The sequence below is a fragment of the Ostrea edulis genome, chromosome 2, assembly GCF_947568905.1.
Source record: "Ostrea edulis chromosome 2, xbOstEdul1.1, whole genome shotgun sequence".
NCBI lineage: Eukaryota > Metazoa > Mollusca > Bivalvia > Ostreida > Ostreidae > Ostrea > Ostrea edulis.
The window spans coordinates 75,752,364-75,778,391 of NC_079165.1; the positions used below are offsets into that span (position 1 = coordinate 75,752,364).

General features: G+C 34.9%; 3 protein-coding genes across 6 annotated transcripts in view; 1 reads left to right on the plus strand and 2 right to left on the minus strand.

Annotated features, from left to right (window-relative positions):
* The window catches only part of LOC125681624 (uncharacterized), a 183,429-nt gene that overhangs the window by 22,290 nt on the left and 135,111 nt on the right, over positions 1-26,028 (minus strand). The gene's annotated exons all lie outside the window — the stretch shown is intronic.
* LOC130051588 (uncharacterized) lies at positions 7,004-10,365 on the plus strand. Its single transcript, XM_056153626.1, has 3 exons — positions 7,004-8,835; positions 8,957-9,502; positions 9,615-10,365. The coding sequence occupies exons 1-2, from the start codon at positions 7,015-7,017 to the stop codon at positions 9,209-9,211; spliced, it is 2,076 nt and encodes a 691-aa protein (XP_056009601.1). The 5' UTR covers positions 7,004-7,014; the 3' UTR covers positions 9,212-9,502; positions 9,615-10,365.
* Positions 24,777-26,028, minus strand: part of LOC125681623 (uncharacterized) — a 121,988-nt gene continuing 120,736 nt past the window's right edge. For both annotated transcript variants that reach the window (XM_056153633.1, XM_056153632.1), the window contains exons 9-10: positions 25,202-25,337; positions 24,777-25,098 (exon numbers count right to left, since the gene is read on the minus strand). In XM_056153633.1, coding sequence (XP_056009608.1) covers positions 25,040-25,098; positions 25,202-25,337 — 195 coding nt within the window. In that variant the 3' untranslated portion in view covers positions 24,777-25,039. The remainder of the gene's footprint in view (positions 25,099-25,201; positions 25,338-26,028) is intronic.

The window sequence follows — 26,028 nt, forward strand, 5'->3', positions numbered from 1 at the left end:
TAATATCTCAGTCGGGATGCATGTCAGTAAAAATAAAATATTGATTCTACAAATGTATAATAAAAATCAACAGTTAGACATTCAAAATTTGATTTGCTTGTAGTACTAAACAATATATTTTTTCTTGTAAATATCAAAATAGTCCGCAAGTACATATATCTGCGATTAAAAAAATAGTTACGGACAGAATTGTGGTTGAGAAGTACTTGCTGCTAAGAAACTGTAGACATGATGATTATGAAATTCACTGGCAGAGAATATGTGAAAACTCATATGCATGATCAGTATATACATGTAGGTCTATATGTACTTTTTCATCAAATACGTTTGTGTTTCTTTTTTCTTTCTTTTTTTTCTTTCTTTTTCTTTTCTTTTTTGTGTGTTGTTTGGTTTGATCAATAGATACATTGTAAATCATATCTAGATCTACATGTACATGTATTATAGTTATCAAAATATGTTACCTAGAAAATAATACTCTCTCTCTCTCTCTCTCTCTCTCTCTCTCTCTCTCTCTAGCTCTCTCTCTCTCTCTCTCTCTCTCTAGCTCTCTCTCTCTCTGAAAAAGAAGTTTACATCATATATATGCTTACATAAAAGAATAAGATGAATATGAAATGTAGACAGTATACCTTATGTTATTGAGTTCGTATTTCAAAATGAATATGTGTGAAAATATCCATGTAACCTATTTCCCACATGTATGCAACAGTGATATATGTATGAAGTGAAAAATTCGTAACTAATTTTTTTTTAAATCAACAGTACACATTTGAGAGCTTCTAAGTTTGCCGATTATTGTATGCTTATATCATGTTCATTTGTATGATATCACTTCCAAAGTGCATGGATATATATTGTTGAGGGTTATAATAATATAGAGATGGTGAAGATATTATCTAATTAGATTTGCTTTAATTTACTACCAATACCCGAGTTCTAGATCGAGTTGTGTAGAATACATCCCCCATAGAACTTATTGTCGAAATAATGCACACCGAATTGTATTGTTGAGTAGATGCAGATTTTGCAAATGTTGTAGGTTTAGATTCAAACTTCTAAATAACAGTAAATAAACTTTCAGGTTACAATATGTACTCTCAGGAACTTAAATTGAGAAGTGTTCATCAGTGCATGTTTGTATTAGAATGTTGAATTCATTTCTAATGTGTGAAACTTTGCATGGTTTCAAACTGCACTGCATTAAATTCATATTATAAGATATGCTGATTCCAAAATTAACTAGTCCTGAATTTTGTGAACAAGTACTATATGCGACAAATATTCGCATACAGTTTAGTGCCCAAATGTTACAAACATGCGAGGTAATTTAAAATTCATCTGCATAATCGAACACAAATACATCTAGGAATGTAAGTAAGTAAGTAAGTAAGTAAATGATTTATTATAGTGACATGTGTTTTATACATTACAGAATTGAAAAATATATTAAACAGAATAATAGGAATTTAAACACCCGGCCCATCGGGCCTATATGTCACTTTTAACAGACCCCCCCCCCCCCACATTAAATAATAAATACAGTGGTACATGTATTACGCATGACTTATACTATTATGGTATATGATAGACTGTCTGTAGGTGTATGCGGAGAACAGGAATTTTGCAGTTTGTCTTGGGAAATTTAATAATAGAAATTTTGTTTTGTCTAAATCTGACATATTGATCACAGTGGGGTTAAATCCGATACTGGTAAAAAAGATTACTCTAAGATTTGAATAAGAGGAACAATGAAGTAAAAAGTGACATTCATCTTCTACACTATCTGAAGAACATAAAGTACACAGTCTATCCAATAACGCCTCCCCCTTATACCGTCCTGTTTCAATTCTTATAGGTAAGACACCACATCTGGACTAGGCAAGTATAGAACAATGACTTTTTGGAATATCCATGATTACATATTTTTCTGTTTGAAAATCACTCACATTTTTACGGTCGGTAGGTTCTAAGTTTTGGAACGTTATGGACCTCTTCATTCCAGCCATTCATAAAATCCCGACGAAGTTTTTCTTCCACTGTGTTCAAGTTACAGACCATACGATTTAGGAAATATACTGTCATATCAAGAGATTCAAAAAGGAATTTGACTGTATTTGACCAATTTATGTTGTGTGATTATTCCATATATATCCCACATGAATTTTTTTTTCGTAAGCCTGTCGTCCGGCATTGTAACGAGTCGATTCCATACGCGTAAAATATTCATTTGATGTCGATAAAATGAAGGAAGCATTACATCCTTACAGGTCAACTGCCTTTCTATTGGTATTAGAAATGCTCATTCAATCTCAAATTATAAAACATAAATAAAGCGGCAAGCTAAATTACCACTTATGGTGGTACATCTAGGTATTAGATGACAAATTTTCAATCTCAATCATGCTTTTGTTCAGATTTTTTATGACAGCAAAAACGAGCTACGGTGAGCAGAGTTTGGGTAATAGAAGCTGATAAAAATAAATTAGATTTTGTCATAATTGTGTACTATGAACAATGATCTATTACTGCAACCTCGTTATGTTCATGTGAATATTATAAGTATAAGATGCATACCATTATTTTTTCTTCGGTCCGAAATTCGCAATGGCTAGGAAGGATTTCTTCGGTCATTTTTATAGACTTGATAAATCTCAAACCGTTGACACCATATGTTTTATGAGACGATGATTCGTATTGTGTTAAATTATTTTGTATTTTTCAAAGATATATTAGAAAACCTGACAGATTCAGTTAAGCTTTGAATTGAAATGTTCTTAAACAAATAATATTAATATTATTACACATGTATAATGTCCTAAAATGTACTGTGACTAATAATGTATGTACACATGTCATAATCTACATGTACACTGTATGTAGAGAGAGGGCAACATAAGTTTTCAGAACATATGCCTATAATCACATTGTATATCCTTGATACTATTATAACATATGATAAAATCAAAACACCCATTGACATGCATGCATAATTATACATGTATGCAAATTACATATTGATTGCTAAATCAATCAATTGAGCATATTCGAAAAAAATTCCAATTGGCATATTTCATGTAATTACTTGCATGTGCGAACGTATTTCACACGCAGACATATGTGTCTAATTCTACCACCTGACTATAGTATTAGTGTTTGAAATCTTAATTTATAGTATTCATAGTTTTGAAATTATGAAAATAAAAAAATCTACATTCTTAGTAATGCACATGCAACGTAAAATCTGCGTAAATACATGACTGTATATAAATGTCCCAGTTGAAGGTTTATGTTCAATTCAACCCCAACCCCACATATGCACTTATTTTTAATTACAATGAACTTCGATCTTTGGTTCTAAGCGGTGACAAAGCTGGACATTATTCTTCCAGTTTACCTTGTGTATTTATCTCTATTGTTCCCATGACGGAGGAAAATCCTTGCAATTAACATGGAACTAACAAGAAATACACGGAGGGATTAACTGAAGTACACAGGCATGCTAGCTTGTCAAACGTAACAACACACGGAATATACTTTGTTTTCTGTATCTCATTTCATATCTGTTTTGTTTAACTGAAAAAAATTCTTATAACAATATGATGTATATAAAGTGCTTACTATTCTTCTCTCACTTACATTTTTAAGTTTTTTGTGTGCTTTTTAAATTCGCATTTGAATTATTTATTGCATATTAAATCATTACTTTAAAAACCTCCGAATTTTTGTTAAGTTTCAGCATTGCGGAAACCATTAGGAATCAAAGCCTACAGTTTCCGCAGACTGAAACTTGACGGAAACTATATAATCGTTTACGCACGGTGTAAACCATACGGGAAACCTCAACTTCAGGTTTCCGCAGACTGAAACTTGACGGAAACTTGCGGAAACTATATAATCGTTTACGCACTGCGGAAACCATATGGGAAACCTCAACGTCAGGTTTCCGCAAGGTTTCCATATGGTTTCAGTTTTGCAGAAACTAGCGTTTTCATCCAGGATGTGTTGAACGGTTAAGAATAATATCACAGCTTCTCTCTGTCCATACAAGGTAACAATTTAATGACTGCATTACAGTGACTTTTAATATCGCGTATGTCCTCCGTTTGCATCAATTCCAGCCTGAACACGTCTTGTCATAGAGTTAATAAGCTTGTTGATGGTAACCTGAGGGATATTGTTCCATTCCTGCAACAAGGCCTGTTCTAAATCCTGGATGGTGGTTGGTGGATTGGGACGGCGTCTAACTCGTTTATCCAGCTCGTCCCATAGATGTTCAATTGGATTAAGGTCTGGTGAGAACGCTGGTCATGGAAGAATATCCACGTTTTTCGTCTGCAGAAAATCCGAGCACACCCTTGCTACATGCGGCCTTGCGTTGTCCTGTTGCAGAGTCAGATTGTGCTGATGGACAAATAGAACAGCCAAAGGAGTTCCAGCTCTCAATATGTGTGGAGAACCTGGAGTCGGTTTTTTTTATGTGGCAGATTCTGCCACAAAAAAGGCCGTCTCCAGGTTTTCCGATCCAAAACCCAGATATCTATACATTAAATTGTTCGTTTCGACGAGTCGAGAAAGAATATGTAATTAGAATTTTAGTGGCTCCAAAAATAAAAAAGTTATTGACTGAAAACTTTAGGAATTGGACTTAGACTTTTTGTCCACGAGTAAAATGCAATCCTTATAGGGGGTGATTGTCTTAATATTATACACACTACAGCATTGTTTCTTACACCATTTTTCTCGTCTCAACGAGACAAAGACAATGATATCAAACACAAGGAAATTGAACAATAAATAAGAATTTCACAGGCAAATAGGTAGTCATTTTTATCGTTCCTAGCAGAATATCCCCCTGTCAAAAATCGAATTTTTTATTTATTAAAGTATTTTAAAGTTCTTTATATCATTTTATTTCACGTGAGAAGACGAGAAAAATGATATCAATATCATAATTATAGCTTTAAAAATAAAAGTTCCAGTTCTCAATATGTGTGGAGAACCTGGAGTCGGTCTTTTTTTTATGTGGCAGATTCTGCCACAAAAAAGGCCGACTCCAGGTTTTCCGATCCAAAACCCAGATATCTATACATTAAATTGTTCGTCTCGACGAGACGAGAAAGAATATGTAATTAGAATTTTAGTGGCTCCAAAAATAAAAAAGTTATTGACTGAAAACTTTAGGAATTGGACTTAGACTTTTTGTCAAGTAGAAATTAGTCCCTTCAGGGGCTTCATGTCATTCGTCTCAATTAGGCGAAGCAGCTGATACCAGGTTCATATTTCTAGCTTGATAAATATAATGATGAGCCCCCAAAAGCATTTTCAGTCATTCGTCGGAAAAAGTCTAAGTCCCAAATCAGGTTATCTGGGGTCAAATTTTTTATTATTCATGTTACATAAAATATGATTATATATTCCTTCTCGTCTCCTCAAGACGAAAGAAATGATGTAAAGATCTTTTAAATATCCTGAATAATAAAGTTTTAGGACATGAATATGTCTTTCTTATTTTCCCTCCTAAAAGGGACATGATCTCAATAGGAATGTAAAGTATTTCAGGGGGTAAAAATCTTATTACTTGAGCTATAACATTGTGCTTTATATCATTTTCTTCGTCTTAAAAAGACGAGAAAGAATATGTAAGGCCAGAGTTTTTTTATTTTCTGTTTAACGGGAAGCGCCGACCCAATTTTATGAAAATACCGAAAAAAAATAAAAGAGACCAAACTCACTTTTATTTTTGAAATTCCCGCCGACTGTGCTGTTTATTCGTCAAATCATTTACAAGCATCTTACTGATGGCGACTGTGTAACTAGCATTGACACTTGCGCGGGAATGGAGGGCCATATGTACATTAAGATCGAAATTAAATACATCGATTCATCCATTTGCCGAAGCAAAATTGTCAAGGCAAAACTAAGCGACAGTGTGGGTCACGTAATATCAGATCTACTGGAAGAATCCGACGGAACAGCTCTTCAGATATCAAGAATCGAAAGTGAGGGTACATACCTCGAACCATAGACACCTGTTAATGTCTTAAAAGATTTCGGGTAAGTCTTTCAGTAGTCTTTAGTAAACTTTATATTATAAGAGGACGATGTTTAACAGTAATTTGCTGTAATTTACTCATCTCGATGATAATTTTCAAATCTGTAGAAAAGTTAATATTCGTTCATCAGCTGAAGTATAAAGCTTAAAAGAATGGATATTACATTCCGAGCTGTTAAACAGATGTCCCAGAAATTTATGTTGATTGAACAATATTTTAGATACAAATCTTTGTCAGCATGGGTAATTAAACTGGACCAGGACACTAACAATAACAAAACTCCCCAAGAAAAGAACATTTTTGATGTTTTGATGTCAGCAAGCAGAAGTTATGTACATTATCCTGCACAAAGGTACACATATTTCACTAGAAATTTATTTTCAATATGTATTTGAAATTGTGGATAAAAAAATCAGGTCTTGACGGAATGTTCCATATCTTGTTGTAGAAAAGAAACCACTTCAAGGGATAGGTTGTACAATGATGTTATCTCAATAAAGAATCACAGCATTGGGTTTACCAGCCACCAAGTAAGTGGTATAGACAACCACATAGTTTCTACAATAACTCAGGCACTGTGGTACCTAGATCCACACCATGAGAAATTCCAGAAAAGAGGCCTCCAAATGCCCAAACTCTTCAATGAGATGTGTGGGTACCGTGATCTTAAAGTGCAACATAAGAAAATTCCACAGGTATTTACAAAATCAAACAGACACACTATTGAATATGTGTTTTATTTGTAATACATTATAAAAATACTCTTATTATTTACATGTATATCAATTTATTTTCAGGTTATTTCTAGTGACCTAAGGGAAAATATTGAAAACTTGTCATCACTTCTGACAATACCATGGACAATGAATCCCCAGTTTAAGGAATTTTACACGTCATTAGAAGACTTAATTTCGTATTTTAAGAAGTATGAGGAATATATAGTGCATGTAACAAGAAGATGAAAGTGAATCACAACAGTACTGTCCCCGTTCGAGATTTTAATGACAACTGGATGCTCAGAGTTGTAGAGCCTGTGGAAAAAGTGACGGTAGAGTATGAGGCTTTGGACTCGTGTGTTAAAGATTTGGTAGAATATCAACCTATTGATATTATCGATTTTGAACCTGATGATAAGGAGACAAGAAGAAAATGGATTACAAACTTATCATTATCAAATTCTGTTGCATTATTTCCATTCCAATTTGGAAACTATCTTGGAAACATGAATGTTTTGTGGAAAATTCCTGGGTCAAGTGAAAGGGATACAGTAAAACAAGTACAAATTATCAACAAAGTAAAAAAGAACATAATGAAGTTTTCAACAAGAAAGATGCAGAAGGAATTTATAGATCGATATAAAACCTGTACTGGCCTGCAACCAGTAATTTTAAGGAACATGTATTTATATCTTACAGAGTTTGAATATCAGGCAAATTCTGCAAATGCTGCAGAGATTGATGAACGGTTTATGAAGTTTTTGTTGGAAAGTGAAGATTGTGACTTGATTTTTGATTTGCGAAAAAATAATTGTCGACCTACAGAAGAGAAGTTTAAGCCATTCTGGAAAGAATTGAGTAAATTTTTTGATGAAAAGGCTGCTGTTCATGAAAGGCGATCAAATGACAAACTTTACTTACCATTTGCCATTTCAGTGGAAGATCTCAGACGCCAAATACTTGATAGACTGCCAGAGGGTTCAGAGGCTCTATCTGTGTCTTGGCTAAAACTGAACTTTAGTCCCGCAAATGTGTACAACACAACTGCTAAAAATTACACTGGACAATACAACGTACGGTTTGCAGTACAGCAAAGATTAGTCCGAGTTCAGCATCTTGACTCTCATTATTGCGCTGTGTTATTTTTAATGCTGAAGGAATTTGCATGTCAGATGCGAGAGTATTCAACTTTTCAATGCATGGATGATAAGGCTATTGTACCTTTGGGTGAACCTGGTCATCCAGTTTCAACTGGAGTACGTGCCCACCATGGAGGCCTGATAGGAGGGTGCATGAAGGTGGTAGCTTTGGACTTTCATGTTGGTGGGATCATTCCATCTGTCTGTTTCATGAATGATATACCGGAAAACCCAAAAGACTCGTTTTATAACGGACATCTTTATGTTACTGTTAAAGACAAGGTTTTCCAAGCCCCATCTCCACTGCGACATTCAACTGAAAGCGTGTCTTTGATGCGACAGTGCTACTCAGATGATGATGTGAATCTTCGAACTCCGGTGCTCATCCGTTACACTGATGGTGGACCAGACCACAGGACAACATACAAAAGTGTGAAAATTTGTACTCTAATGGAGTTCATTGCTCTTGACTTGGACATGATAGTGTGTGCACGAACGGTCCCATGTGGCAGCTATGCAAACCCAGCAGAAAGAACAATGAGTCTCCTTAATTTAGCTTTACAGAACGTAGCATTGGAGCGAACTGCAATGTCTCCAAATTGCGAAATGCAAATTAAGTCAGTAAATTCACTCAAAAGTCTACGAAACTTGGCAAGTAAAAATCAGAGAATTAAAGAAGAGTACACACAAGCAGTTGGTGTAACACTGAACATTTTGAAAGAAAGATTTAAACGTCTAAGTTGGAAAGGAGAAAGTGTATGTGTGCAAGAGGCAGCTAGTCAAGAAGAGATGAATGCTTTGGTGGAGATACTGAAAGTGCTGGATGAGAATATTCAGTCAGACTCAAATTTGTCAAATCTACAATCTAAAGCAGTTGATGCTTTCCTTGAGTCCCATTCCAGAAGTCGTCAATATATATTTCAGGTATGTAATTAAACAGTTTTCATATTCTGCAGGAACATATAACATGTCAGTATAACTCAAGATCTTAATTAAGAATACAGTGTAACATGGTAACTTTGATTTTTTGATAATTTATCTTTAGATCAAGAAGTGTTTGGCAGACAACTGTGGGTATTGTGTACTTAATCCTCCCCGGCTTCCAGATGAAGTATTCCAGGGCTTGCATTTTGTGCCAGATCCAACAAAGGATGAAAACGGGCAGTACAAAGGGTTTAAGGATCTGTATGGGACAGAAACTAATGATATGGACAGGCCAAGTCTGAAAGGGAAATCTGGAGAATCATCAGAAAGAGACAAGAAATTCAAAGCTGTATTGGTAGGAAGTAAGTACACATAATTACATGTAGCTTTTTATATATTATTAAAATATATATTGCAGTAACAACTCTTGTAACTTCTTGCAGCAAAAGTAAGGGATTTGTGATCTGCACTGAGTGTGGGAAGAGAAGGGTCATTTATGCAAGCAGAAAATTGAACAGAATGGAGGAAAGAGCGGTGGAACGGGTTCAAGAAGAATTACTTTATATATGTGGCAGTCCTTTATTTCCTGGAGGCCAGTATCAGGACATCATTCTGTGCAGACAGAACATCGATTGTTCATCTCCAATTGAGACACAGTATTACGCAGGTATCAATGTTAAGAATTGAAGATGTACACAGTCTCAACCTCATATTTTTTTTCATTTCCTACTCTCTGATATTTACTATTTGACTTTTATTATTACTGTTTTATTAAATAGGAGCAACACAGATTTTTGATGCTGTTTGCTTTCACTGTGGAGACTCGGATGTTTCTAACTCTGAGGAATTTAGGCGATTGCAAGAAGATTTCGCCATTGTCCGGCCAATATGCCAAGCATGTCTTCACGCAGGAAAACAAATTTCTACCCGGAATGCAAAAAAACGCAGAAAATGATTTATACTCATACACTGAATCCAATTAAATGATAAACAAAATTTTACTGTGTGATTGATTTTCATTTTTATCATTTTATTAAAAAAAAAACAAAAAAAACTCTTTTTGTGAATTTTATTATTTTTATTGTCTCGACTCAACATATATTTAGATTTTTTTTAAAATTTTATTTCAAATGTCAAAGTATATGCATAGATATTTGGGGGTCAACTTTTCATTTCTTAAGTTATATGAGTGTGCTTTATATCATCGTTTTCGTCTTAAAAAGACGAGAAAGAATATGTAATTAAAATAAATGTAGGATGAAAAATGAAAATTTTATGCCCTAAACCTTTTACAATTTGGACTTAGTCATTTTACAGCGAGTGATAAAAAATGCTTTTTGGGGCTGATTTCCTTATTTATTATCACACCTTAATGTTTCTTATATCATTTTTTTCGTCTCAATGAGGCGAACCAGGTGATACCAAGTTCTTATTTCTAGCATGATAAATAAAACTATGAGCCCCCAAAAACATTTTCAGTCATTCGTCGGAAAAAGTCTAAGTCCCAAATCAGGTTATCTGGGGTCAAATTTTTTATTATTCATGTTACATAAATATGATTATATATTCCTTCTCGTCTCCTCAAGACGAAAAAAATGATGTAAAGATCTTTTAAATATCCTGAATAATAAAGTTTTAGGACATGAATATGTCTTTCTTATTTACCCTCCTAAAAGGGACATAATCTCGATAGGAATGTCAAGTATTTCAGGTGGCAAAATTTTTATTACTTGAGCTATAACATTTTGCTTTATATCATTTTTTTCGTCTTAAAAAGACGAGAAAGAATATGTAATTAAAATAAATGTAGGGTGGATAATGAAAATTATATGCCCTAAACCTTTTACAATTTGGACTTAGTCATTTTACAGCCAGTGATAAAAAAAAGTCCCCCACACCAGCGTACTGGTGCAGAGGACAAGTTATTGGGAGAAAAAAAAAGTCCCCCACACCAGCGTACTGGTGCAGAGGACAAGTTATTGGGAGAAAAACTATCTTTAACAGGAGACTTAGTGATATAAAGAAGTTCCTATTTGAGCTATATGTGCATTCCAGAGGCTAAAGTCCAAAATCAATTATGGCCACCTAAAATTAATATTGTTCAAGATACCCCAAATCTAATTGCATATTATTTGGGGCCTTTTTGAGACGAACAAATTGATATAAAGAACTCTGATGTACTACAATAAATAAAGAAAAAAAAATTTGTGGCAGATTCTGCCACGCACAATGAATTATATAGGAAATGCATAGATTTTGGGGGACAAAATCTTTATTAATGCTCCTATCCCATCATATCTTATATCATTGTATTCGTCTCAACGAGATGAGAAAGAATATATAATCAAATAATAGCTAGGGTGATAAATAAAAATTTCACCCCCCCCCCAAAACTTGTGAATTTGGACTTTTTTTTTCCACGAGTGAAAAATACAAGTTTTTGGGTTGTGGTTTTCTTATACATAGACCTAGCTATATGAAGTTGATATCATTCTCTTCGTCTCACTGAGACGAAGAAGATGAAATAAGATACTTTAAGATAGAGTAATAAATAAAGATTTCACATCCGAAAAACTGCATTTTTCTGTATTTCTGTCGGTGTGGCCAAATTTCCCTCATCGGCCATATTTTTTTTTATTTATTGCCCTATCTCAAAGTTCTTTATATCATTTTCTTCGTCTCAACGAGACAAACAAGAATATGTAATTATATTTCTGATAGAATAAGTATTAAGCGTTTTCTGACCCAATAAGTGAGATTTTCCTCGGTTTCCGGATTTCCCGGACTCCGCTCCGGATAGGGCGGGGGCATATAATGGGAAACCCCCTCTCCAAGGTGGGAATAGGCTCCCCTTATGATACATACCCATAATAATACTCAATGCCCTCGTTAAAGGCCTCCACGGGGCGTGTGGCAGATTCTGCCACAATGTTTTTCCGATTTTATCCGGATCATTTCCGGTCCGGGAGAGGAAATTTCCGAAAACCAAGACCATGGTCCGATAGCCCACCTCCAAGTCTCCCCATGTACCAAATTGCATTGCAAAATAATAACAACTAATATGTTTTTCAGAGGGCTGAAAATGGCTATATTTTAACTAAAAAGCCCCACCCCCGGGGCGGAGGTGGGGTTAGAAAATCGAAAAAAAAAAAAAACCTCCGAGGTCTCCTAACCATATATACCCATACCAATACCCTAACCCATATAACGAGGCCTCCAGGGGGCGTGTGGCAGAATCTGCCACGCCAGCGTGGCAGAATCTGCCACAAAAATGCTAAAGACGGCCTCACAACAACTTCTATTTCGCCATAAAGAGTGGCAGAGAACGAGAGCAATGGATACGTATGTGACATTGGGGGCAAGAAGGAGAGCAGATGCAGTCTCAGTAAACCAACTTCTCATGTAATAACAATGACTATAGAGACGGACCATATCATCATCTCATTCTGCATGCCTACAAAACGAGTTGTCAGTTGAAGGACGAAATAAGGAACAAGCTCTATACTTTACATTATATACAATACAAGAAAGCCTTACCTTAAATAGTTCAGGAAATGCTGCCTAGGTTAGGTTTTCTTAAAAGCAGGTCAAATTCCAAGGTTAAGGTCACAATGTTTAAAACGTTAATACCAAAAGAAAGGTCCTGGTACAAGACATGTACAAATGAAATATGAGAGTCCTATCACTCACCATTCAAAAGTTATGAGAAAGGTTCATGCTTGAGACAGACAGGGCAAAAACAATAGCCCCTACATTAGTGACGGGGGCATAAAAAGATTTGAGTCCACACAAATTGGGAACGATTGCACTTTGATATGATTTAGTGTGATTTAGTTTGGTCCTGCTAATCTTGATTTTGTTTTAATCAATTTCCTGTATATTCCCATATAAAACTTTAATCTTCTATTGTGGTTCCACCATAATCCTGGGATTGAACTTGAATTTGCACTACCTGAAGATGATTGCATATGGCCCTGCTGTTCTTGAGAAGATTTTAAAGATGTTTATATACTAGTATTCCCATGTAAGACTTTGACTCCCTATTGTATATGCTTTTAAAAGTTTACAGCGGACTGACGGACGCCAGACAAAATTCACTTGAGATTTCAGCTTAGCTGAGCTAAAAAGTTCCATTTCGAAATCAAGGAGTGCGATAAATATAGGATTAGAGCAAGCAATGGTAAGAGGATACTGTTTGGAACACTTGTCAGACCACATGCAACGAACTCGTGGGTAGACATACGAAAGGCTTACACCAGAAACAAGGAATGAAGTTCAGCAAAAAGGGATTTGAAACAGGATCAACCATAGTCAAGAATACAGTTCTGTAAAAGATGTGCCAGAAGAAACCGAAGGCAGTTTGTTCAGACGAAACGAAGGGCACGAAATAAATCTTGCTGATTTTTCTAGAAATGGAAACACAAAACGCTAGTACGATATTTGTGAGATCATAAATAGAGGTACTGAATAAATCGACTACTGTCATCTAACTCTTACTAATATACCAGCAGGTCCAATACAAGAACATACAGGTCTACCATCAAAGGCTGAAATCATCAAGAATACCAAGACATAATGTTGAAAAGCTGCTGGTCCAGCCGGCATTTTGTTTACAGTGCGTGCTTAAAGCAAACAGGTTAACATCAGAGAAAATATTTCAAGCCGTTTTGCAAAAGTTATGGAAGCAGAAAAAATATCATCTGACTGAAAACAAGAGGCTCTGAAGAGCCTGAATAGTTCACCTGGTTTCTCATTTTTCATAGTATTTTGATGAAAGACTTTGTAGTTTGTATGTACTGTAATAGTTGTAGAACTACATTTCATGCATGACCATATAGCATTCTTATATTGGTTAAATTGTAATTTAAAACCCTCTAAAGAGTAACAACACACATGCAAATGTACTTAAATAAAAATTGTAAGAAGGATAGTTCCTTCTGATAGATGTGAAGTCTATAATTCGTCACAACTGTCAATCGAAAGCGAGGTGGGACTCCTGGATTTATCGCTCCACAAAATATTTATATGTACATGTATGTATTTACACGGGACCACTAGCGAAACACTGACATGCTCCCATTCAGCTGAAAAAGTGCATTTTAGTAAGCATTTTGGGATTTAAATTTTCCTGTTATAGAATCGACACTTTTTACGATAAACGAATATGATGAACCATTTAGTATTTTTTGCGGTATTTTCTGACATAGAATATATATATGATTTTTTGACATCCAAAAATTAAGGAAATCAAACAATCATATAATATATTTTTGGGAATGATTGATATCAGAAAATGATTAATATTTTATCTCACAAAATCATTTACGTTAAAATTTGCTCTTATTCCAAGGCAACATTGCAGCTCTGTTTGTTTCCATATAAATCATAACAGAAAAATATGTTAGGTGTAAAAGATTGTCATTTATTTAAAATGACGAAAAATGTGAGTCCTAAAAATACAGAACGAAATTGGTTGGGAGACATACCCGCATCTTGACTAGAAATGCAATATAAAAATCATTTTCTTACATAAGAAAAAAATAATAAGTATATTTCTTAGTATTCAAAAATCGAATATTTTTATTTAAAAAATCCTTTCTAATACATTTCAGGAAAATTATTGCCACAAAAATAATTGTCATAAAGGGGGGGGGGGGGGGGTAGTTATATCCATACTACAGGTGCCTGTGGAAAATACAACCCACTTTAGTTTTTGTCCCTAGCATACATTTCTCAAAGTTATGCTATAGTCAACTCGTCTCCTCATTATCAAAACAACGCACACTAGCCGCTATGGACCTTTGGATGTTATATAAATCAGTACCTCTTCCTCTGAGTCAGCATTTTGATCATGTGTGCGTGTAGTATCCACATTTGCCACAATCATGGGGTACTGTTGGGATTCTAATCGGTGTTTCTTCCTCAACATTTTCAATATTGTCGGGCTTATTATCCTTGATTTTCACTGGTCAACATTTGAATTATGAAATGATATTTTTGGTTTGTTAAATGAGATATGAAAATCAGAAACATTGCAGAAAAATGTCGAACTCACGTTAGGGTTATGCAATTTTTCTGCAATGTTTGCTACCTTCATTTGCCGTTTAAAAAACCAAAATTTTCTTATTTATATTTTCTGCATTCTTTGAAAAAATTAGAAATACTCTCAAGTACGTAAAATATAAGATAAATAAATATAGATGTTATTGACCTATAAGTTATCAGCTGACCTCCATATTTAGTGACAGTTCCCATATAGTCCAATCATTCTACTGTTTCACCTCAAACTAATTGCAACACAAATGGTTTTTGCGAAACTTGTGGAACATGCTTATAATAATCATACATGTATAAAAAATCGAGAGGGGAAAGTCCAAGAAGGGAAAATTGAAAAAGCATAAAATAAATTCTCATATATCATACGTAAGCGTTGTTTATTATACTTATTCAAATAAAAGGTAAAAAATAACCCAGAAAATATATTCTCCAACTATTTCAACAAATACGCGAAGTAGGTAGCAGAGTACGTGGAATGTATATTTATTACAGTAATGAGGATATTATCTTGGAAAGTAACCAAGTCTATTTCCAACAAGCTGGATGTATTTCAGACCTAATGTCTCCGCAGAATATTGCGCATCTTCTGGCCTAACACCATCTCAAATGACGAACTGTACAAAAGGACAAGCACCACTCCTCTATCCCAGACGATCAGAAAGAGAAAATGGCTGTGGATAGGACATGTATGCAGAATGTACCCAAATTCCATCTCAAGGGTTGCTTTGAAATGGTCACCAACTGGCAAGAGAAAGAGAGGAAGACCAAGAGAGACCTGGAGAAGATCGGTGGAGAAAGAAATGAAAGATAACAACTGAAGTTGGGGACAGGTCCAGAAATGGGCGAAAGACAGACCAACATGGAAGTCTCTGGTGACCGCCTTATGTACTGACCAACACGAAGAGGACACCAAAAAAATATATAAAAAAAATGAGGATATTGATAAATTGTGAATTAGCAGCACTTCATTATCAAGGTACGGAAAGAAGTAAGTATCTTTATAATGTTTTACGGCGATGATTGTTAAATTTCTGATATTTTTTTTTGGTTTAGATATAAAACATTCTGTCAAAGCGGTAAAAGCTTAAAAACGGCTCCTAATTGATGATATGCATCATCAGAGGTTGGGTAAATTTATCTTGATAAATAGCTGAAACACTTCGGTTGCTGAAATAGTCGCTAAATGTTCAAGCTAAAGCCAGGAATAATTTTTTTCAGGGGAGCCCGCCATAATTCCATTGCCATCCTGGTGTATTTTAATAGAAGACGGTGTCTATTTTTTTTCCATATTGAATATTTTTTTCCGGATTCTTATTTTAATTTAATTGATAAAGCTTCAGATTCCTGTGGATTGACTGACAAACCCTGACTAGTCTTCATGACACAGGTCTTCTATATCGTAATTCCTGTACATGCGCAAGTGATCGTTTAATGTATGAAAGCAGTCATATGCGGGGGATGCACGTGCTGCACATGGTGGCCTTAATTTAACTTATTCTTAATTAGATGCTTTTGTATCACTTAAGTTATTAGTAGTTAGATGTTGAACTGGTCACTGGAAATTCCTAAATATACGCGAGAAATTTTTTATCGCATAATTTCGCGAGAGGCGATCGTCACTCGTAAAATAAAATTACTCGCTTTTGATTTTCTGTAGATGAAATACTCGTAAGAACTCTTGATTAACAGACGACTCGCGGATTCATGTTCACGTGATTTGATGTATACAAGTCATTTCGCCATATAAGTATTCGCGTAAAATAAGGAATCCACAGTATGCAAGGTGAAGATAACGAACAGTGATCAATCTCATAACTCCTATAAGCAATACAAATAGATAGTTGGACAAACACGGACCCCTGGACACACCAGAGGTGGGATTAGGTGCCTAGGAGGAGTAAACATCCCCAGTATATGCTAGAATGCACCACTGCATCAAACACATATCTAGTATGATTTTCAAAATACATACAAGTACATGTAACTGTACAATTATAATATTTTTTTAATGTAAGATACAATGTGGTTCTCAGGATCAGCAGTTCCAAAGGTGTTCATATCAATAAATAAAGTGTGACTGAAATGGAGTTGATGAACCTTAACATAACTCAACTTCAACTCAACATTTAGATATATCGACAAAGTTTTATCTATTAACAATGCTCATTTTCTGTCATTTGTCCATTCGATATATTCCAGTCAACTCAAAATAAAAGACAACGTTTTTCATATCTGCTTCATATTTGGATATTTTATAGATCATAAATGTTATCGGCAAACTAACAAGAGGTCCATGGGCCACATCGCTCACCTGAGTTACCTTGGCCCATATCTGAAGACTTTCCATATATATTTGCATGTAAAACCTTAGTCCCTATTATGGCCCCAACTACCCCTGGAGGCCACAATTTTTGAAAACTTGAATCTACACTACGTCAGAGAGCTTTCATGTAAATGTCAACTTCTTTGGCCCAATGGTTCTTGAGAAGAAGATTTTTAAAGATTTTCACTATATATTTGTATGTAAAACTTTGACCCCCCCCCACTTGTGGCCCCATCCTACCCCCCGGGGGCCATGATTTGAACAAACTTGAATCTGCACTATGTCAGAAATTTTTCTTGTAAATATCAGCTTTTCTGACTCAGTGGTTATTGAGAAGAAGATTTTAACTATATATTTGTATGTAAAACTTTGATCCCCTATTGTGGCCCCATCCGACCCCCCGGGGCCCATGATTTGAACAAACTTGAATCTGCATTATGTCAGAAAGTTTTCATGTAAAAATCAGCTTTTCTGGCTCAGTGGTTCTTGAGAAGAAGATTTTTAAAGATTTTTCCTATATATTTGTATGTAAAACTATGATTCCCTATTGTGGCCGATCCAACCCCCGGGGCCCATGATTTGAACAAACTTGAATCTGCATTATGTCAGAAAGTTTTCATGTAAAAATCAGCTTTTCTGACTCAGTGGTTCTTGAGAAGAAGATTTTTAAAGATTTTTCCTATATATTTGTATGTAAAACTTTGATCCCCTATTGTGGCCCATCCAACCCCCGGGGCCCATGATTTGAACAAACTTGAATCTGCATTATGTCAGAAAGTTTTCATGTAAAAATCAGCTTTTCTGGCTCAGTGGTTCTTGAGAAGAAGATTTCTAAAGATTTTTCCTATATATTTGTATGTAAAACTTTGATCCCCCCTTGTGGCCCCATTCTAATCCCTGGGGCCATGATTTGAACAAACTTGAATCTGCAATATGTCAGAAAGCTGTCAGGTAAATTTCAGCTCTTCTGGCTCAGTGGTTCTTGAGAAGAAGATTTTTAAATGACCCCACCCTATTTTTGCATTTTTGTGATTATCTCCCCTTTGAAAGGGACATGGCCCTTCATTTGAACAAACTTGAAAGCCCTTCACCCAAGAATGCTTTGGTCATGTTTGGTTGAAATTGGCCCAGTGGTTTTGGAGGAGAAGTTGAAAATGTAAATGTTTAACAGACAGACAGACAGACGACGGACAAAAAGCGATCAGAAAAGCTCACTTGAGCTTTCAGCTCAGGTGAGCTAAAAACACAACATTATGACAAATGGGATGACTTCAGCTTCTCAATCGTCAACGTAGCAATATTCCATTATTACCTGCTTATGATCTTGATGTCTTTCGACTGATTTGATACACAAGAGCATGTTTCCCGTGGAGATCCTGGTTAGAATAGTTCCTAAGTGTACATCTTGCTTGTCGTAAGAAACTACTAAATGGGGCGGTCCTTCGGATGAGATCGCCAAAATCCGAGATCCCGTAGTAGGTGTGGCACATAAAGACCCCTCCCTGCTCAAAGGCCGTAAGCGCCGACTATAGGACTAAATTGTGCAGCTTTTCACCGGCAATGGTGACTCCTCCATATGATTGAACGATTCTCGAGAGGGACGCTCAACAATCATCAATCAATCACGTTCTGCGTATTATCAATTATTAAATCAAGACAGGCTATTGACAAACAAGTCAGTATTTCGCAAATTTTGTAGTCGTAATGATGTTAACGGCAAACTAACAACACAACATTATGACAAATGGGATGACTTCAGCTTCTCGATTGTCAACGTAGCAATATTCCATTATTACCTGAGTATTTAAATGATCCAATTTGCAGATCAGATACAACCTTTCATTAGGTTGAATGATGTCTGACTTTTTTCAGACGAATTGCTAAGTCGTTCATTACATACTGATTGTGACATAAGGGTTAATGTACGAATATCGCTTCATTCCTTAAGGAATGGAGTGATACGAGTACATTGACCCACTTAAAATCCATTGTAAACATTAATAAAAACTAAACTTTGTGCATTTTAATCATGTCTTACGTTTTTCATTCTTTTCTTGCATGCATTTATATCTACTTGTATAAAGGTTGACCTACTTTCCGAACACTCCATTCCTGAAAAATAATGGAGTGTTCGAACAAAAGAATGACGTCATAGGTGGATTTTAATATGGTTTACTCCGTTGACCTGATCAAGATATCAGACTCATGTCGGGGGTGACAGGTAAACGAGGGATGCTTACTCATCCCAGGCACCTGGTCTTACATCTGGTTTCGGTGCCTTTTGATTCAGCTTTATTGTGACTAAAAGTATACAAACCATCCTGTAGTTTGGTTCTGTGAAAGATTAAGGTCAGAACTAGACCTAACTGTTGTCAATTAATACCAAGTCACGATGAAAATAATGTGTTAACGGAAAAAGGACTTAGCCACTTCATCATTGGACACATCCAAATAACACATCTTGTTTTCTTTTATTTCGTTGTGTCTAGGAAAAGGGGACAGTTGTCGAAAAGAATATTGTCAACCTTCATAATGAAGGGAGACATAAAAGACGATGGTTAAGTTGCCAATTGTCAAATTAAAACAATTTATCGTCCTACTTAATAGAAACATCTGTGCATTGCTATTTGGGGAAACGATATAGATGTAATGAGGGTATTTACATACATGTACATGTAACGACGGAATCAATCACTAAGCAATATAAATTTTGTTCACTTCGAAATCTAAATAATTTGTTTCTTTTGATAACTTCGGGACACCCATATATAGTTTAGAAGTACATTGTACCTCATCTGAAGTACGTATGACCTACAATCCAACATTTCCGGTAATAAGTGCTGTTCTACAGGATTTATACACGTAACCACATCGGTATGATTAGAAATGTGTCCGGAGTCGTAAAATCATTTACGCAAACTCTGAAAGAAGTTACAATATTTTAAGGTGCAATATAGTGACGGCAATCCTGTGAGATCTTTTAAAGGTTGACACGTACAGACGATGTTTTTCGACTCTTGCAAATTATCTTACAGAGTAGTGCCTCCATGGAAACTATAACATTTTGGTGTAAAAGAAGCTAGGTATTTGTCTCCATTTGCGTATAAACAAAACAAAACAACATGAACTGCAGGGTGATGAGATATCCTCTCAAGGTTCTATTAATAATCTCAATGGACGAAGCGAGGCAACTCCAATTCTAGCAGAATGATTATATCCTTAGTTCATGGAATCTCACGATACTGTTATAGTCTTGAAAGTCGTTAATTAAATTGGCTATGTTCAACGAAATACACATGTAAGGTCTGATTGGTTCCAAAGAATTCAAGCAACACACAAATAGACACGGTATGGATATATGGTACAAACCTATCCATGGAAAATCAGGCGGAGGTTGACACGTCATGGTTTTTGATTGTAATGATTGATTGATTGTATCTTGTTTAACGTCTCACTCGAGAATTTCATGGTTTTTGAACCGGCATGTTAATTGATTGAAAATTACATATTGATATAATGTGAGAATTATGAAATATATTTTAACCTCTATCTAAAAGCCATCGTATAACCCATTATAAAGGGGAGATAACTCTTGTCCCACTTCTGATCTGCTGTGTATTACAAGAAAGGATAAGATAACGAACCGTGATCAATCTCATAACTCCTATAAGCAATGCAAAATAAAGAATTGGGCAAACACGGCCCCTGGGCACACCAGAGGTGGGGTTAAGTGCCTAGGAGGAGTAAGCATTCCCTGTCGACCGGTCACACCCGCCGTGGGCCACATGTCTTGATCACGTAAACGGAGTAACCCGTTGTCAAAATCAACAATTTGATCTCCTATTTTAGTCCCACCCAACCCCTGGGTCCCTGAATTGAACAATAATGAATTTCAACTACCTGAATATGTTTCAATATTGATATGACTAATCATGGTCCTGCTGTTGTTGAAATTAAGAATTTTCAAGATGTTTTCCTCATGTTATATAAAAGTTGGATACCCCACTGCACATGGCTCCAACGTAAGCCAAAAAAATGTATGTTGGCTTCCACTTTACCGACCGACTCTAAAAATTTCTGCCGACCCTAACACATTTTTTTTTCCATTCTGGCACCTAAATTTCAAACGTTGTATGAAATAGTAATCGTGACCTTAAACACATGAATCATGGCCATGGCGAATGATAATCACGGATGAGATTCGGCTCAGCTGGATATTTGAACTAAATCCGTTGCGGAATATCGGGACAGTCCTTCATAAATCAAATTTACAAGTAAACTTCAGTCGGTACAAATAATTATTGTGCACCTTGACAACAACGTTGCCTTCTTCAGTTACTTGTATATTAAACTAACTTTCCATGGCTATGTGGAATGCATTTCTTACCGTTTAGTTATATTAATTTTAAAATTAAAACAACCACTTGTTTTTCATTCGAAAGATAGCATCCATGACAGTATATCGGGAAGCACTAAATAACTGAACTTTTAAAAGCCCTACTTCACCTTAACAACATAAGTTTTGTCTTAGATTTACTTGTAAAGTTTTATTTATGCAGTCAAGGAAGGCTGTATATAAAATTCATAAACTCTGTCAACTACCAAGTAAAAATTATGAATTGTATATTTGTCAGGTATTTCTATTTTTATTGAATGACAGAATTCATATAATCTAATGAGATATGTGCATGAGTCCTTAAAGTTAAAGAAATATTCATTACCATTAAAATATTTCTTTAAAAGTTCATAAATGAAACATTAAAAGTGTATCGATGACAAATTTATGCTTGGTAAGGTCGAGTCAAGGTTTTAGTTGTTCAGGTGATTAGTGCATCAATATATACGTTATGGGCGCCATCTTTTGGATATAAAAAAATAAGTTATTGGCTTTATTTGGGGATTTACATATCTGAATGGTAAGCAATACATGACTAATATTATTGGAAACTTAGTTTAATAAACAGATAACTTATTTGAAGCGAATATCATTGTTGCCAAGGTGTATAGTATTTGCTGGCACCAGCAAAAATTGACTGAATTTCCAGACATGAAGGTTCATCGGCAGAGTCAGTCCAAGAATTTCAGCCGAGAGTAGTCCAATGGCACCATGGAACTTGGTGCTGTCTGTTAGATTTTTTCAAATGTCATCACTACAACAAGACTCCGTTCATAACAATAGTATATTTATTGATTTATTAAGTTATTTATTATGCACTAATACTAGACTGATTCCAAAACACAGAAACAATTTTTATTTACAGTACAGAGGAAGAAATGTTTTGGTTCATAATATAACTTTCATTTGATTACTAGATAATCACTGTATTTTATGCATAATAGAATATCAAATCATTAAAAAATAATTCAAATTATAATAAAATAAAATTTAAAAAAACTATCTACCTACCGACTCTTAAAAATTTTGAGGTGAAAGTGGATATCAACATATATATTTATATATATTTGGCCTTACGCCCGGGGCCACAATTTGAAGAAACTTGAATCTACACTACCTGGGGGATGTTTGCATGTTAATATGACTAATCTTGGCCTTGTTGTTCTTGAGAAAAAATATTTTCAGAGATTTTCCCTATATATCCGCATGTAAAACTTTCATCCCCTATTGTGGTCCCACTGTACTTCTGGAAAACACAATTTGAAGAAACTTGTATCTGCAATACCTGGGGATGCTTGCATATCAATATGACTAATAATGGCACTGTTGCATTTAGAAAAAAAACTATATATCTTTGTATGTGATCCCCTTTTGTTGAGCCACCTTACTCCCCCTCATCCATGATTTCAACAGACACGAATCTACATATACTCTATGTCAGGAAGCCTTCATGTAAATTTCCACTTTCTGACCCAGTGGATTTTCGTAAGAATATTTTTAAATGGACCCACCCTATTTTGCGTTATCTTTATCATCATCCTTTGAATGAAGCTTAACACTTTATTTGTAGAAACCAAAAATCATGGTTTTTAGTATGATTCGACCATTTCTCTACTACAGAAAAAAATGTTCAGATTTTGTCTATATATTTCTTTTTTACCTTCGCTTTTAGTTCTTCGAATTATGCAAGTTCAGAAAATATACATTACTTGATAATATTTTCCAACGTTATAGCTTACGTACCGTATATAACTCAATTTCAGTTCTGTATTTTTTTTTCTAAGATGTTTTGCGAATGTCTCGAAAGTTAACCGTTAATCTTGCAAGCAAGACATACATTTGGAAAGATTGTGTTCTGCATAAATACATGTAATTAGCTATGTATAGAATATTGACCAAATTTCTCTTAAATATTGATAAATATGTTCATTTTAAAAGAAATATATCTCATTTTTTAGCGTATGAATTGTGACGGTTCACGCCGGTATAAATGCGCTTTATGAAAAGTATGCACGTGTAAGCGTTGCAGGTCATACTCTCATATATTTTTTTAAAAAAGAAGGAAATTTATTATTCATTTCTTATATTTACATTCTATTTTCATTTTTGCGAATTCCCAGCTGTTAAAATAGATGTACTATATTTACATATATCAAGATTCAATGTTTACATCTGCAAAGCATTTTTGATGAAATGGCTATCATTACAATTTGTAAAGACATCAAAAACGAAAATATTGGAAGCGTTAATCTATTGATATTATCCTTTCTTTGAAAACTATTTCCATATACATGTCTTACAGAGAGCTAATGCAACGCGTAATTAAGAAAATATTTATTTTAGCGGGTGTGACCGGTCAACAGGGGATGCTTACTCCTCCTAGGTACCTGATCCCACCTCTGGTGTGTCCAGGAGTCTGTGTTTGCCCAACTATCTATTTTGTATTCCTTATAGGAGTTATGAGATTGATCACTGTTCGTTATCTTCACCTTTCACGTTATAAAGTGATAAATTATCTCATCTTTCGTATTTCGAAAGGAAATGAACTAAAAATCTTATAAAGAGGTTCCTGTCATTACTTTATCAGAGGTCCTCAAATATATTACTCATATTATTTTCCTGACTTAAAGTGATATATACACTTAGATAAAATACCTTCATTTTCTGTTCAGTAAACACCGCGATGTTTCATATTCAGAAATAGATTGAATACTCAGTTATGACTTATCACACTCATGATAACTTCCCCACATAGAGCAGCCCGGTCCCCCGGACTGCAACACCTGAAATTATTTCCTCCATAATTTCATTACGCAATTCAAAATAGTTTGAAATGAATAAAAATGGTATCATTTAACGTTATATTTGTTGTATATCGATTATGAACTGACGCCACTAAAAGGTACGGTATTCTTGCATAATGTATATAAAATCATTGTATATGTAATGTCTGTAATAGAGACTGTGTTTTCATGTGTCACCCGCCTGTGTTGGCATATACTATTATTTCTAATCATAGATGTAAGCATCTGAGGGCCTCTCATTACATGGTAATACTCGGATAAGTGTCATATTGTAATTCATGCATGTACAACCACTCAATGAATTCAGACATAAAGATGAATAATTCCTGATCATGACTGAATAACATTTGGACGTGAAACGTATGTTTTTGATTGCATTTTATTATATCATATAACGTGATGACAATGATAATATATTTCAGGATTACAATGATCATGAGATACAAAACGTCAAATTCTTTAAATGATGTAAGGGCTAGTTTGCATGTATTGTACACTATACAATACTACAGTAATTGTCGTATTGCTGACACATAATCAGTGAAAGTTGATATCCAGTACTCGCTTACAAATTATATCAAAATCAAATCATGCATTTTTATGATTAACTGTATAGTCCTTTGTTTACAGCTGTCGGTACAGAGTAGTTGTGATCAGTGCAACAATCCAAACAGAGATTCCACCTGTAACAAGGAAGCTTATACTGATACATGCGTTATTGTTTGTTTAATAAATCATGGCGATTGTCACTAATACAAAACGTATTTGATATGCAATAATACTCACAATGGTTGCATTGGCTTCTATTTTCGGATTGGTAGCTATTCTTGCTGTCAAATATTTGCATCGTCTTAGACACTTGATGGGTCTTTAGTTCAATACTACGTTTACGACGCTGTGGGGGTGCCAAACATGTATCATTCTAAATTGAAAATAAGGCACATAATTAAAGAAGCATTCTGCTTAGAAGTCAGACAAATTAGAAGATACGATCTTATTTGCAAATATCTCTTCAATTTTAAAACATAAAGACCATGGACTACCCTTCAGTTTTCTTTCTTACTTATACTTGTAACATGGGAGTCGGTGGGATTTGGGGTGTAAGATGATACTACTTCATTTCCTCTATCGGAGGAAATGAAAGAATTAATTTTATCTCCAATACGTAGAACAAGTAAAAGCACGAACAAAAAAAAAAAATCTAAACTGAGGAATTACGTTCTAATTGGCAAAAGTAAATTTGAATAATGATTGGTCATCTGGAGACGATTTTAGGCGTCCCACCTACATGAGTATTTTTTTTCTTTTTTAAAAGGAAAAAAAAAACCAACATATTTTCAATCATTCTTAATTGATCCGATAGCCCTATTTTTACCATGTTTTTTTTTTATTCTAGAGAATGTTGATATAAAGATTTCATCACGTTCAAGAAATATGTGATAATAACAGGTTCAAAATTTACTTGATATGGCTTAGTGTACTTATGAAATACCATTGAATGGGCTTTGCATAGTCTCCGAAATGTCTACCTATTGATAATAAGAACATATGTTATAATTTTGGTAGATACGCTCCTGCTTCAAGAAAGGTGAAGATAACAAACAGTGATCAAT